The sequence below is a fragment of the Capricornis sumatraensis genome, chromosome 4 (genome assembly GCF_032405125.1).
Source record: "Capricornis sumatraensis isolate serow.1 chromosome 4, serow.2, whole genome shotgun sequence".
NCBI classification, from domain to species: domain Eukaryota; kingdom Metazoa; phylum Chordata; class Mammalia; order Artiodactyla; family Bovidae; genus Capricornis; species Capricornis sumatraensis.
Genome location: NC_091072.1, coordinates 37,933,205 through 37,949,750, shown reverse-complemented (window position 1 = coordinate 37,949,750; position 16,546 = coordinate 37,933,205). Strand labels below are relative to the sequence as shown.

General features: G+C 39.0%; 1 protein-coding gene and 1 non-coding gene across 3 annotated transcripts in view; one reads left to right on the top strand and one right to left on the bottom strand.

The window, feature by feature from the left end:
• The window catches only part of GPM6A (glycoprotein M6A), a 250,477-nt gene that overhangs the window by 18,088 nt on the left and 215,843 nt on the right, over nucleotides 1-16,546 (bottom strand). For both annotated transcript variants that reach the window (XM_068970525.1, XM_068970526.1), the window contains exon 3: nucleotides 12,429-12,585. In XM_068970525.1, coding sequence (XP_068826626.1) covers nucleotides 12,429-12,585 — 157 coding nt within the window. The remainder of the gene's footprint in view (nucleotides 1-12,428; nucleotides 12,586-16,546) is intronic.
• On the top strand, nucleotides 9,215-9,321 carry LOC138079471 (U6 spliceosomal RNA). Its single transcript, XR_011144932.1, has one exon. It is a non-coding gene; the product is annotated as a U6 spliceosomal RNA (small nuclear RNA).

Genomic DNA, 16,546 nt, shown 5'->3' with positions numbered 1-16,546 from the left:
AAGGTTTTCTTAGTCTTTGGAAGAAGGTTGAAACAGATGATTACCCCTTGATGATGCAGCTTTGAGATTACAGTGTATCTAACTTGAGAGTTACTTGTAAAAGGTAATTCATTTTTCATCTGAGTGCCTATGAATTCAAGCTTGATGTCTAAGAAAATCACACTTGGTTGAGCCATAGACTTTCTGGGGAACTTCAGCAGATGTGTACCAGTCTGGGTAAAAATAACATCTCAGACGTTAGCTGAACTGATGAAAAAGAGCCAGCTGACTCTGACTCCAAGAGTCTCTGAGTCTAAGGACTATGTAAACGCTGAAAAAATTAGCCATATATCACATTTAATGTTATGATATAATGAATAAATTTGGGCATAACGTAGACTCAAACTTCGGTGAAATGAATTAAATGGATCTGTCTGTTCAGTTCAGTTCAGTCGCTCAGTTGTGTCCGACTCTTTGTGACCCCATGAACCACAGCACACCGGGCCTCCCTGTGGGTATATGCAAACATATACCAAACATGTACTGTTGGGTTCCACTCAGGAAACTGTCTATACAGTCTCTTTCTCATCAGTGTTTTATAGCACAGCTTATAAAAATACTTAGATAAAGTATTTTTTAACTCAGAGCTCCTTCATTTCACAAAAATATGTTTTCAATGACATTTCCTCATTGGGAATGGATTTATAGACTATCAGTTCAATCATGTCCCCACTTGAACAGCAAGAGGAAACAGCTGTAGATTTGAAGGCAGAAACATCTCTGGGTTTATAGATTTGTTCATCCAGCAGTCTCGCTGGGTGAACGTGAGCTGAGGGTCATGCCTCTGACAGTGGTTTCCAACCATGGACACACAGCAGGATCATCTGGCAAATCTGAGAAAGAGATCAGGCTTTGCCCATGACAACTATATCTGAATTTGCAATATCTTTGCAGACAATTTTAATGGGCATCTAACATGAAGAACTACTGCTCTATGGGAATCAATAAAGCTCTCATGAGTACATCTGATGTGAAAACTTCTCTGATATTTTCCTTAGGCTCTTTAGGGTACTACACCTGAAGTCAGAAAAAAAAAAAGCACAATTGGAATGATTTGCCAGAAATCCATGCCAATGTCAACAATATAGCCAAATGCATAGATGAGTGAGGGACTGATATGAACCAAATTTGAAATCAAGATTTCCCAGATTCAGCATTATTGAAAATTTGGGCCAGAATATTCTTTGTTATGGATAGTGCCCTGTGTATTGCAACATGTTTAACAACATCCCTGATCTCTACTCAATAGACAATAGTTACATAACCAAAATTTCTGTGTCTCCTGCGGGGAGAAGGCAAGGAGTGGGGAAACGGCATCTGGTTGAAAACCACAGCTCTAATATGAGAGAATACCAAGTCACAGAAAAGCAGTGGACACCTGAATATGCTATCATTAAGAATGCAAAATGAAACAGCACTAACAATATTGAGCTCAGTAGGCTGTGAGAAGCACACAGTGTAAAGTTTACTGAAGAAAAAATCACTTACATTATTATGTAAATTACTTGAAAATATGCAATCATCATTATTGTCAACATTATGGCCTAAAGCTATCTTGGCACAAGTGGTGATCAGAAACTTGCTTTAAAAAAAAAACTATTTGCCATGTTTATACCCATTTTATCCATAATTGTCAAGACGTGGAAGCAGCTAAAATGTCCTTCAGTAGCTGAATGGAGGAATAAACTGTGCTACATTCAGACGATGGAATATTATTCAGCACTAAGAGAAATGACTTATATAAAGCCACAGAAGAACATGGAAGAACCTTAAATGCATATGACTAAGTGAAAAAAGTCTGAAAAGATTACGTAACGTGTGATTCCAACTATATGACATTCTGGAAAAGGCAAAACTATGGCGACAGTAAGAGGACAGGCGGCTGCCACGGGTGGAGAGAGGAGGATGAACGGGTGGAGCACAGGATTTTCAGGGCTGTGAAAGTATTCTGTTTTACACCATAGAGGCAGATATGTGTCAGACACTTGTCTAAACACACCGAATGTGCAACACCAAGCGTGAAGTCTCAGGTAAATTATGGACTTTGGGGGATTATCATGTGTCAGTGTTGGCTCATTAATTGTAGCAAATGTACCACCTGGTGCAGGAATTTGATAGTGAGGGAGGCTGTTTAGATGTTGGGGTGGGGGATATTTAGGAAATTTCTGTTAATATATTTTCTGTTCAATTTTTCTCTGAACCTAAAGTTGCTCTAAAAAATAAAATCTATTAAAAATATACTAATTGTAATGCTCTTCTTTATTACCTTGCTCTGGTCTTATTCATTCAACAAATCAAACTAAAATGCTTCAGAATATAGTACAGGATTCATCATGAGTTTGCAGTTGCCCTATCTAACACTTGGATGACTGCAGTATTCTAAACAGTTCATTCTAATTTGCACCCTTCAGGTTACTTATAGAGCTTACTTCTATTTTCCAAACCCTTGATCAAAGTCCTTTACTTTTTAATTCATTAATAATTAAAATGTCCCCTATGTCAACAATGTGTACTGTACGAGGCCTTGGGTATATACTGGTCAAAGATGTCTTTCGAAGATTTTAATCATTCTCTGAACAAACACTGTAAGCCATCCATGTTCACCAGTGTGCTCAGCATGTGTATGCTTATGCAGGCTTTACTTTTTCAAGTGAAAGCAGAATTTAAATCAAATTATATTAGAAAAGCATCACCAGCCTTTTTCCAACAAATATTACTATAGAGGAAATTTCCCTTTCAGTTCAGTTCAGTTCAGTTCAGTCGCTCAGTTGTGTCCGACTCTTTGCGACCCCGTGAATCACAGCACACCAGGCCTCCCTGTCCATCACCAACTCCTGGAGTTCACCCAGACTCACGTCCATCAAGTCAGTGATGCCATCCAGCTATCTCATCCTCGGTCGTCCCCTTTTCCTTCTGCCCCCAATCCCTCCCAGCATCAGAGTCTTTTCCAATGAGTCAACTCTTCGCATGAGGTGGCCAAAGTACTGGAGCTTCAGCTTTGGCATCATTCCTTCCAAAGGTGAATGCTATTTTATTGTCAGTTACATTGTAAATTCTGAGAAATGGTCTTCTGACCAAGAATCCCAATATGATAAGACTAGGCTTAGACATGGGCCTTCCTGGTGGCTCGGTGGTAAAGAACCACCTGCCAATGCAGGAGAAGCAAGTTCAATCCCTGGTGGAGGAGGGGTGGGAGTTGGGGTAGGGAATATCCCTTGGAGAAGAAAATGGCAACCCACTCCAGTATTCTTGCCTGGGAAACCCCATGGACACAGGAATCTGGCAGGCTACAATTCATGTGGTCGCAAGAGCTGGACACGACTGAGCGACTAAACCTCCAGCACCACCACCACCACCAGGCTTATTCATTCCTAGTGAGCTTTTGATTTTATATCCTTAATATATGTCATCTCCCCATAAAGTAATTTAAAAACATAAACTATGGTAGCTAATCTTAAAATGAGAAAAAGATAATTGAGTATCAAAAATGTGGTAAAATTTCATGTTTTGTAAAACGTTACTGATTTAAACGCAAAGTCAGAAAAATATAATTCTTTTTTTTTTTCCTAAAAGAAATGATAAAATAAAAATCTTTTGGGTGGAGATTATTCCCAGTACAGTGGGCATGAGCCTTCTGATTGGAAAAGACAGGTATCTACTAAATAACCAGTATTGCAAAAGACCATCTGTAATCCACAGTTCTCATTGAATCCCCAATCCAGTAGCCTGTTTAAATTATAACTTTTACATGTATGGAAATATTTGGCACATTAAAATCAATTGAACCAATTTAAAAAAAAAACGTATTTCTATTTGCAGTGTCACCTGAACATATAAAATCGAGGTTACTCACAGTAGAAGCAGTTACTATCAGTGAATGGATTCAGGATGCCACATTAGGATTCATAAAGCCTATGAATTGGAGGATATTTTCTATCTATCCTTAAGGTGAATTTCTAGCTTTATTATAAAATTTAATTAAAAAATCTATATGTGCAAGTGACTTCATTTAAACTAGAATAGCTTTATAAGCAGAAATTGAAAATTCATCAGTTATAGATATATCTCCTTAGAACTTTTCAGTTCAGTTCAGTTCAGTCGCTCAGTCGTGTCTGACTCTTTGAGACCCCATGGACTAGGCACGCCAGGCCTCCCTGTCCATCACCAACTCCCGGAGTTTACTCAAACTCATGTCCATTGAGTCAGTGATACCACCCAACCATCGCATCCTCTGTCATCCCTTTCTCCTCCCACCTTCAATCTTTCCCAAGAACTTTTCAGTGGGCATCAAATTCTAAGATTTAATTTTATATTAATTAAATAAAAAACTGAGGGTTTTAAATATTCTGTAAAAATGAAAATGGACTATTATCCTGCTATGTACAATTAATCTGTGATAACTGTATTTTAACATATTTTCCCCCACATTTTATTTTATTTAGTTATTTTGGTTCCACTGTGTGGCATGTGCGATCTTAATTTCCTGATCAGGGATTGAACCCTTACCCTCTGCAGTCGAAGCACAGAGTCTTAACCACTGGACCTCTAGGCAAGTCCGTCAACAGTTTATTCATTCTGTATAACTGAAAGTTTGTACCCTTTGATCACCATCTCCCCATTCCCTACTCTCAGCCCCTGGCAACCACCATTCTACTTTCTGCTTTTATAACAGGATTGCTTTTAACAGGACTATTTCGTTTAGGAAGACATGAATCAGAGAGTGTTACTTCATGTCTCTAGTTTCCTTCTTCAACAGTTCATTAAACGTATGAGAAATGGTGTGATGAGAAAGTAGTCTCTGTGGTCTTCCTTCCTAGAGTCCAAAGCCCCAGTCCAAATCAGGAGAAATATACCAGACAGATTTCAACTCAGGTACATTCTATAAAAGGCCTAACTACTCCCCCACAAAACTTTCTAGACCATCAAGGACAAGGGAAGTCTTGGAAAATGTCACAGTCAGAGCAGCCTAAGGAGGAATGACTGGCCTGTGACATGCTATCTGTACTCCCTGAGTGGGATACTAGGGGAGAAAAAGAACGCTTGATTTAGGAAAAACCCAGGAAGCCTGAGCACAGCATGGACTTTAGTCAATGTTCCTATACAGGCTCGCTAGCTGTGACAAATGTACCAGCTCAAGTGAGATGCTACTAGCAAAAACTGAGTTTGGTGTATATGGACATTCTCTGTACCACCTTCACCGTTCTGTACATCTAAAACTACTGTAAGATTAAAAGCTTATTTTTGAAAAAATGCTTTAGGATTTTAAAAATATGTGTGTGTTACTTAATCATGTCTGACCTTCGCGACTCCATGGACTGTAGTCCACCAAGCTCCTCTGTCCATGGAATTTTCCGGGCAAGAATACTGGAGTGGGTTGCCATTTCCTTCTCCAGGGGATCTTCTCAACCCAGGGATCAAACCTGGGTCTTCTGCATTGCAGGGAGATTCTTTATCATTTGAGCTATAGGGAAGTCTTTTAAAAATATAAGGAGCATTTCACAAAGCATTTCATAAATGCTATGAAATTATATCCTAGGATGATCTGATGGATGATCTGATATATAGAGAAGTCTAATGAGAATGAAAATGCCACTGAATATACAAATTTTAAAAAGAACAATTTAGCAGAAGATTATATTTCATGATCTGAATAATCAAAAGAACAAAAATGAACACAAAACAAAACCTTGGCTCAATATTTTTGAGAAGTTATTTTAATTTGAATTGAATTCCAACCATGACCTATGGTGACTGGGAAGGAAGCAGGATGATTTAGACTTTTCTTTTTTTTAATTTTTGCTTTCCAGCAGTTTAGAGTATTTCAAATTAAAAATTCCAGCACTTGAAGATTTACTTTTTATAAGAAATTTTCCCATTCTGTCAATGTCATCTTCTAAGGCTAACCAAAATTTTTTGTTCATTTTTATGTTCAAAACCCAAATAGAATGAGACCATGTTTTTTGTTTTTGCCATAATTTATGTACTAGCACAGCTAATAACTGCATGGTCAAACTTAGATTGGTCCACTGTCCTGTATTTAGAATCCAGTTCTGAAACTATAAGTGCATGTGTGAAATCTGCTTCAGATACTTGCAGCAAATATTTCTAAATATTACCACTATGCTTGAAGCAGTTCATGTTCCCTATTCCGCTTTATGCCCTATTGAGAGAATGCTAAAATGCTTGCTATAATCTGAAAAAAAAAATGATGTTGCCTTCTTGAGGTTAGATTTAGAATATCCTAGAGAGAATATCCGGAGAAGGCAATGGTCCCCCACTCCAGTACTCTTGCCTGGAAAATCCCATGGACGGAGGAGCCTGGTAGGCTGCAGTCCATGGGGTCGCTAAGAGTCGGACACGACTGAGCGACTTCACTTTCACTTTTCACTTTCATGCATTGGAGAAGGAAATGGCAACCCACTCCAGTGTTCTTGCCTGGAGAATCCCAGGGACAGGGCAGCCTGGTGGGCTGCCGTCTATGGGGTCGCACAGAGTCGGACACGACTGAATCGACTTAGCAGCAGCAGCAGCAGAGAGAGACTAAGACTTATTTGAAGAACTTGGCAGTCTTGGATCAATGGTGTTATTATTGTTAAAATTTACTTTTGAAGACACTGAATTTTAGAGATAGACTAGAATGCCGAGTTCCTTGATGACAACTTTACTTAGAGAGTTACCTTAAGATTCTTTTAGAAGCGGTCATCAAAATCGACTACTGAGTTATTTCACCTTGCACAGAGCATCCTTGTCTTATAAAAAGAGATAATTCATGATTGTGGATAAAAGCCAAGGGTAAAATGAGGACATCTCTGCCATGAAGGAACTTTCCAGTCACCAATGAATTATATCGCTAAAATGTAAAGCAAAAGGGGCTGGTGAATTATTAAAAACTCTCACAGCCAGATAATTCTCCTATGAAATTAGCCCAAATAAGACATAAATGACAAGACAAATCCTGATTATGAGGTTAGTGAGGGACTCTGTACCACAGGCTTGAATGCAAATCTGACTCCACCACCCACCATGTACTCATCTCTTGGTGGCAGATTCATCATCTGTGAAATAAAGGTAATTATTACTATTTACATCTCAATAATACTGGTACCTACTCACATAGTTTGGAGGATTAAATATCCTAGTATTCCATAAAGTTCCATGCATAGCAACTGGCATATATAAGTACCTAACAAACATTTCCTATTATTAATACTGGATTTATTATTAAAACTTAAAGTTAGGAAAATGAGCCATGAGTTATGATACACTGTAAAGGTAATTCTACAGAGTAATATGTCTAATATACAGTCAAAATCTATAAATATCTGAGGCTAACAGAAAAGATTAAAACAATAAATACAGCTGGTCTTCCTTTTTGACATCCTTGAATTTAACCAATGATGAATGGAAAATATTTTTTTTAATATGCCAGAAAGTTCCAAAAAGCAAAACTTGAATTTGCCACATGCCAGCAACTATTTTATTGCATTTATACTGACAATTATAGAGTTTATATTGTATTAGGTATTATAAGTAATTTAGAGATGATTTAAAGTATATGGAGGGATGTGTGTAAGGTTAAATACAACACTACACTGTTTTATATAAGAGACTGTGGGTCTTGGTCTCTACAGGAGTCCTGGGACCAATCCCCTCAGATACAGTGGATGACTGTAAATACATATGTTTCTTTACCCGTTAAATGAGGTAAAAAGTAACTGCCTATTTTTGTTACTTTAAACATTGTGTGTGCTTCCCAGGTGGTGCAGTGGTCAAGAATCCGCCTGCCAATGAAGGAGATACAAGAAACATGGGTTCGATCCCTGGGTCGGGAAGATTCCCCTGGAGTAGGAAATGGAATCCACTCCAGTATTCCTGCCTGGGAAATCCCATGGACAGAGGAGCCTGGTGGGCTACTACAGTCCATGGGGTCGCAAAGAGTCGGACATGACCAACACACATACACACACACACACACACACACACACACAATGCAACATAAACACTCTGTGCGGCATACTGTTGCTGTTTGTTATGAGTCAAAATTGTGTTCCTCTGAATTTCATATGATGAATTCCTAACCCCCCATACCTCAGAATGTAACCTTATTTGGAGACGGGGCATTTGTAGAGGTAGGCAAACTAAAAATGAGGACGCTAACCCAATGTGAAGGGGGTCCTTCAGAAAGGGAAATCTGAGCAGCAGACATGGACAGACACCAGGTGAAGATGAAGGCCGTGGCTGGGGTGACGCTTCTACAAGCCCGGATCACCAAAGACCACCAGCGCCCACCGGAGCTCAGAGGAACAGAGCTTCCTCATGGCCCTCAGGAGGAACCAGCCTTGCTGACACCTTGATCTTGGACTTGAAGCCTCCAGAAACGAGAGACAATACGTTTTTGCTGTTTAAGCCACTCAGTTCATGGTACTTTGTTATGGCAGCCCTAGCAAATGAATGCATATACCTTAAAATTTTTTATTGTCTTATAGAATACTTAGAGCAGGTAGATTTATGGAAAATAAATGTATTAATTTCCAAGGAAAGTAGCCCATTTAAGAACTCCATTACTTCAAAGGTGTTGGGCTTAAAAATCTAATGTGTCAGAACTAGCATAGATAAAATTTGAGATCCATATTGCTGTCATAATGAGAAATTTTTAGAACAATAGCGATGGGTGTAACAGGTATCCCAAGATTTCAAGATGTGAGCCACTGAATAGCTCCCAAATTGCAACCAAATAAATGTATTTTTTGGTTTAAAAACTTAATGGGGAAGAAATTCAAAGGAGAGAAAATATTTCTGTATTTATCAAATTTAAGTTCACATTTAATATGTTCAGCAACATTTGACTTGTACTCATGTTGGTGCCATTTACTATTTAATTTAGATAAAAATTGTTACTTAGAGTAGTTAAATAAAATTTCACATGCTCTTAATAAACTAGCGGTCCTCACCCCTAAAAGTTAATACCATGCTATTTTGTTTTATGTGCCTCACATTTAGGATTTCTAGGGACAGCATTAAAAATCTGAAATAAATTTGAAGTGGTCTTGATGCTGCACGACAGAAGTGCATAACGCAGGTCAAGTTATGTTTTCAAGAGATTCATTAGGAAAAGACAATAGCATTTAGCATCTTCTATTCAGAGATGCAATGCCGCTTTAAAATAAACTGCATTGTGCTCGCTTCGGCAGCACATATACTAAAATTGGAACGATACAGAGAAGACTAGTATGGCCCCTGCGCAAGGATGACAGGCAAATTCATGAAGCGTTCCATATTTTTGAGATGGATGAAACTGGAGCCGATTATACAGAGTGAAGTAAGCCAGAAAGAAAAACACCAATATAGTATACTAACACATATATATGGAATTTAGAAAGATGGCAATGATGACCCTGTATGCAAGACAGCAAAAAAGACACAGATGTGTATAGCGGACTTTTGGACTCAGAGGGAGAGGGAGAGGGTGGGATGATTTGGGAGAATGACATTCAAACGTATACTATCATGTAAGAATTGAATCGCCAGTCTGTGTCCGATGCAGGATACAGCATGCTTGGGGCTGGTGCACAGGGATGACCCAGAGAGATGTTATGGGGAGGGAGGTGGGTGGGGGGTTCATGTTTGGGAACGCATGTACACCTGTGGTGGATTCATGTCAATGTATGGCAAAACCAATATATTACTGTAAAGTAAAATAAAGTAAAAATAAAAATTTAATTAAAAAAAAAAGCACATTCTGTACCTGTTAATATTTGGCTATCAAGGAATAAACAGTCATTTTCTTCCAAAAAATAAAAAAATAAAATAAACTGCATTTATGCATTGGGCACAATTCCATTTTGTGAGCAGAATCAGTTACTAGTGACCACTTTACATTTTATACAGCATGAAAAAACAGGGATAGAATAATACTTTTCTTTCAGCACTACCTCTGAAAGCTGATTCTATAATATAATATGGTTGTTTCAAGAAGTTTTTTTCCACCTGTTAATATCACTCAGAACTCCAAACAGAAATTCATCAATCTATTTTCAAAAAGACATTTTTAAAGCTAAGGAAGACTGCTTAAACAGGCTAACAGGAGAACTCACAAAACAGATAATAGACTGTAAGATACAATTTACCTACAAATTGGGGGCGGGGCGGGGCGGGGTGGGGGGAAAGCAGCAGAATGGAAACGAGAAAGCAAAAAACACAAGCAGCAGGACAGTGTGACTTCTAAAACATTATTATTTTCCCCCTCTGATTCCACGGAGCCCTGAGTCTTGCATGAGCAGGGAGTTGGGTGTGCAGCGGGAAGAGAGGCTGGCAGGGGTGTGCCCTGCGCGGGCCGCAGCTGCCACTGCCCACCTCCGGCGGCGGAGCTGGTCTCTTTCTGCAGACGCTGGTCCCCTGCCTGGAGCCCGTGTTGGGACAGCCCAGGCCTGACTCAGCGCCCTCCCTGCAGCACTGATGCTTCTACAAAACACACAAAGCGCAGCTCTGCTTCTGCCCTGGTTCCTCTCGTTCCCGGTGCAGGGAGGGTGCTCAAGGAGCGGGTGGGCTACCGTGTGGGTCCCCGCTGCCTTGCCTCTGCGGGAGCCCACGCCGCTGCCGCCACCATTCTGGGCTGGTAAGCGCGACTGCTGACAAAATTGTCACTATTACAGAAAAAAATGTGGCTCCTGGTTTTGCTTTAAAAATCCTTATTTGAGATATCTTTGAAATGTTTGAATGGCAAGCAGATAATCATTAATGACACATAAACAGGCGGTTTCTTCCAGGACTTTTTGTTTCTGCGTACAGTCCTATGCAGAAACTTCACAGTCTCAATGAAACATAGTCAGTTGCCCTCTTCCTGGCACAAGGTCACTCCTCAATGGTAAAAGTGTGCTCAGAGACCCTTTCTCTCTGTGATTCTAGTGCTTCAGAATGAGGGACTCTTTGAGCTAGACTGCACTTTAGAGATGATCTAATGCCTTTATGATATGAGAGAGTAAACTGATCTGGAAGAGTTAAGTGGTTTGCTATGACAAACAGTGGTGTTATAATGATACTGTCCTAATTATAAGAAAAAGTCTATCATTAGCTGAGTTCTTCATACTCTACTGGCACAGTATTTGTCATTGCTTAGTGACTAAGTCGTGTCCGACTCTTGCGACCCCATGGACTGTAGCCTGCCGGGCTCCTCTGTCCATGAGATTTCTCAGGCAAGAATACTGGAGTGGGTTGCCATTTCCTTCTTCAGGGCATCTTCCTCACCCAGGGATCGAACTCACATCTCCTGCCTCGGCAGGTGGGTTCTTTACTGCTGAGCCACCGGAGAAGCCCTTGGCAGAGTACGAGTGAACCTAAAATCACAGTGTCCCTTCTTAACAGAGAAATCCCTTAGGTATCACTAAAAACTGACCCAGTGGATAGTCATATCTTACTTATTAATCCAAGATCTTTAGCTTAACTTCCTTTGGGTCTGTAATTTGATATTGTTGATCCTAACACTGAGCTATTACAATAAACAGTGTCCTCCAAACGAGCCTTACAAGAAATTATTGCAGAGGCAACAAATACCCATAACACAGGCAAACTACTTTCTCATGTTATTATCATTGTGGACACTGAGCAAATAATACAACTTTTACAAGCTGGTGGAGAAAACGGTGTCTTCGAACTTTTCTGTAAGACTGAAATAAATTACACCATCCTTCTTAGAGACACCTTACATAATAGGAAATATATGCTTAAATATATATTCTCATATAATATTAGGAAATAAGAAAAACTGTTAGTTAAAAATGGAAGCTCCCAAGTTTGTGAAAATTACTCTGCATAAAAGTACTTTAAACCATATTACTCTTAATTTTCATCTCTTGTGCTTAAATTTTCTGCACTGCATTATCTCTTGACTATAAGTTTGATTTACCATTAAATATCAATAAAAATTTAAAACCTAAATAAGTATAATATAGGGTAATTCTTACCTTACATCAAAACTAAACAGAAATTACAGTTCCCACCCAAATTTACAGTAAAATATAGAAACATATTTAAGGAGGAGAGACATGCATTTATCTATAAATTGCAGACGGATTTTTCTATTATTCTAAACATTGTATGGGAAGCCCAGGGTCATTTGGGAAAAACAAAATATAAATCAGTCAACAGTTTGCTGCCTCCAGAAGCAAAACAAGTTGTATTGCACACGATTTGAGAATTTGAACCTGAATTTTCACATGTAATAATCTTAAGTTAGAAAATAATATCATTACTATTTTAAATAGCCATCACAGGAGGGAATGTTACTGTGTTAAAAAATATATATTACTTCCATTCCTGGCAGATGAACACAAACACCAGAGTGCTACTGAAATAAACCCGCAAGAAGCTCTGAGCGCAAACAGAGAACGTACCCACGCGCTCACGCATCTGCCGCAAGTGGTGATTTTGAAATCCCCGTAGAGATCTTTGATAGCCCCGGTTGTGAAGAAGCCTTCCACCATCAGCAGAATGCCGTACACAAAGAAGGCAGCTGCAATTCCGTAGATGACATACTTGAAGATGTCAATCCTGGAAGGCAAGACCAATGATTTAGTTCAACAACTCTTCACGGCTCATCTGATCCAGAGCAGTGGACGCCCACGTGCTCAGGGCCCTTTGGAAGGAAAGCTATGGAATATTTATGTTCATGATGAAGGTTGGATTTTTCAAACATTTTTGCTTTATATGCCTAGAGCTCGTACATTTCCTTCTGCCACTTCCAGGATTTGTTGGCTTCTCATGTTTTTAAGTTTCTCCTCTTCCACTGCACCGTCCCCTCTCCCCTGGTTCACACCAAGGTAGCCCTGGGTGAGCAGGGGATCATACTGGACTTTGCTGGGATGAATTTGATAAGTAGGATAATTACCATATAATTTTTTAAAAATTATGACAAAATAGCAGATACAAAGGTTTAGGTATAAAACACTTGAGTTTTTAAGACATTATGACTTTACAAGAGGAAGAAAGCTTTATGGCTAATGATGCATTCATTTCTGATAAGGTAACAATCTCATATTTTTATTATAGTCAATTTTAATTATGTTTTATTTCACACTTACTGTGATGGTTTCATCATTAATAGTTTCTGTTGACAATAATGAAAAAATTATGGTTTTATAGCTGTTATAATTTTGACAATTAAACTTTTAAGGCAGAATCACTAATGGAATATTATGTAATCCAAAATCACTGTAAATGGTGACTGCAGCCATGAAATTAAAAGACGCTTACTCCTTGGAAGAAAAGTTATGACCAACCTAGATAGCATATTCAAAAGCAGAGACATTACTTTGCCAACAAAGGTCCGTCTAGTCAAAGTTATGGTTTTTCCAGTGGTCATGTATGGATGTGAGAGTTGGACTGTGAAGAAAGCTGAGCACCGAAGAACTGATGCTTTTGAACTGTAGTGTTGGACTGTACGGAAATCCAACCAGTCCATTCTAAAGGAGATCAGCCCTGGGTGTTCTTTGGAAGGAATGATGCTAAAGCTGAAAACTCCAGTACTCTGGCCACCTCATGCGAAGAGTTGACTCATTGGAAAAGACTCTGATGCTGGGAGGGATTGAGGGGCAGGAGGAAAAGGGGACGACAGAGGATGAGATGGCTGGATGGCATCACTGACTCGATGGACATGAGTTTGCGTGAACTCCCGGAAGCTGGTGATGGGCAGGGAGGCCTGGTGTGCTGCGATTCATGGGGTCTCAAAGAGTCGGACGTGACTGAGCAACTGAACTGAACTGAACTGAGCCAAATTATAGAATAATTCCACAGAGAAATGAGAAAGTATTTTTTTCTCTTCTGACAACTGAGTGCCCATGTATTCAAGGGGGAGAGAAATATATATTGTCTATAAATTGCAGATGGATTTTGTTGTTATTGTTCTAGATATTGTATGGGAACCCCCAAACCCTTTGGAAATTAAAAAATCATAAATTAATCAGTTTTTCTGCCTCTAGAACCAAAACTAGTAGTTGTGGAGCCATGGTATGAGGTGAGATATACATATTAGTTGCAGTTCTGTGTTTGTGGTCTTCATATCCATTTGAAAGAGAATTTTTTTTATTTCACTGGCCAAACTTGATTTTTACTCTCCTCAATAATTAAAGTGAGTGTAACAGATAGGGTGGCAAGAAATGAAGGACAGATGCTGTTGACTTTATACAAAGGGGGAAAGAGTGAATAGGAAGCTCGCTTATACTGATGGAGAGTTAGAAACTTTGGATGCTATGACAATATTAAAAAAAATATGTCATAGCATAAGTGAACTTGTTGCATGTAAATGAGCAAGAAGAGTTTGCTAATATTCAGTGTACCAAAGCGAAGGTCTAGTGACCGATTCCCACTGTCTGAAAAATCTAAATATTCCATAGTTCTCTTTGTCATGGGCAATGAAACAGATGATGTGAATTGTATCAGCCCATCAAGCATGTGACACAATCTGAGGATTTCAACATTCAGATCCCGTTTGATATCACTAAAACTTTGAAGAGTTTAGTTAAACCAAACTTGTATGGGTTTTTCCATACAATGCTTAGGTTAAAATGACCTATTTAAAAATATATTTTAATTTTTATTTGAGAACGAATTCACATTTAAAAGAAAAGTTGCATAAAATGAATAGTACAAAAAATCCTGTAAACCCTTGATCTACTTTATGACATTTTCCCTCATTTACCTTGTGTTTTTCTCTTTTGGGATAATTTTATCTGAATGGAGAGAAATTCTCTGCAGTACAATGATTGATCTTAAGATATATAATGTTGATAAAATAGACAGCCAGTGGGAATTTGCTATTTTAATCAGGGAGCTCAAACCTAGTGCTCTGTGATAAACTAGAGGGATGGGATGGGATGGGATGGGATGGAAGGTGGGAGGGAGACTCAAGAAGGAGGGGACATATGTATACCTGTGGCTGATTCATGTTGATGCATGGCAGAAACCAAGAGAATATTATACAGCAATTATCCTCCAATTAAAATAAATTTTAAGAAATATAATGTTGATAGAGTACTTGCGTCAAATCTATAATTTGTATTCTAATTTTATTAACTGGACTGACCCATAGCATTTCCCCCTTGCAACGTGGGATCCAGTCCAGAGGCAAGTACTGCTTTCATTTGCCATGTTTCTCCCTAGTGTCCTTTAGCTCAGAACACATCCGCAGCCTGTCTTTGTCTTCGGGACATTAACGTTGCTGAGAAATACAACCCACTCCCTCCTTACTAAATATACTATTCTTCATCTGGGGTTTGTCTGATGTATCCTCATGGTTAGGTTCAGATTATGCACAGGTGATAACTCTGTGCATATGATACTACAAAATTAGTAGTGATGCTGATTTTTATCATTTAGTTGGTGATGTTTGATTTCTGTACTGACTTCTGAGTTTTTTTCAAAACATCCTCTGCCTGTCTCTCAAAAGGATACATGGGATTGCTTTTAGTGCCTACCAGAATACTGCAGGGTAATTTTCTCTTCCCAAGATCTCTAACTCAAAACCATTTACACCATATAAGGCAAAATTCACTTTTTTTGCCACATAAAGTAATATTTATAGGTGTTAGGGATTAGGAATTTAGTGTATTTAGAATGAAGCATTTGTTTTTTAACCTATTGCAGTAGCCAAGATTGCTTTTTTTCCCTCTTGTAACAACTGTTGCCTGTAAAAACTTTTTCTAAGCATAAAAATATTGGTAACTTTTAGAGATATATGAGCAAAGTAAATATGCCTGTACAGTTCTTTCTGGAGATACTTCTGATCCCCTCTTTTTTCACTGTGAGAAGGATCCAGGTGAGCATAAGCAGCAACTTGGGACATGAGAATATATAGGTGCCGAAAGGCAAAGCATCTTCCTAGATTCAGAGACTAGAGATCATTTTTACAAAACCAAAAAACCATCCCGACAACCTCTTACTGATTGTCTTTATTTCAATCTGTGTGTTATTCTAGTAAAACTACTGTGTTCCCTAAAAAGATCCGAAGAAGTAGGGATGGGTGCATTTTTTATTAAGGAGTAAGGGTCACAGTCCCAAACCCAGGATACTACTCACTGAGGCATTCCGATTCAGTCACAAGAAAACCATGAATAATCTCTGCTTTTGTTCCACACTGTTTTGGATGGACTAGCCCATCAGAGGTCATCCTGTGTTATATAATCACAAGGTCCTAGTGATCAATGAAAGAGAGATTTGGGAAAGTCAGGGTCAGATGCAGGGAGAAACCTGAAGACACTCCACGGCTGGCTTTGAAGAGGGAAGGGGGCCCTGAGCCAAGGATGCAGGTGCCCCTGGAAGCTGGAGCAAGTGAGAATGTGGATTCTCTCCTGGAGCCACCAGATGGAGCAAAGTCCTGCCAATCCCTTATTTGACCCCATTTCAATAAGCCCAGTGAGATCCATTTCAGACTTCTGACCTCGAGAAATGTTAAAAAATAAAAATGTGTTTTTCTAGTCCAGTGGATTTGTTGTAACTTCTTACAGCAGTAAAGGAA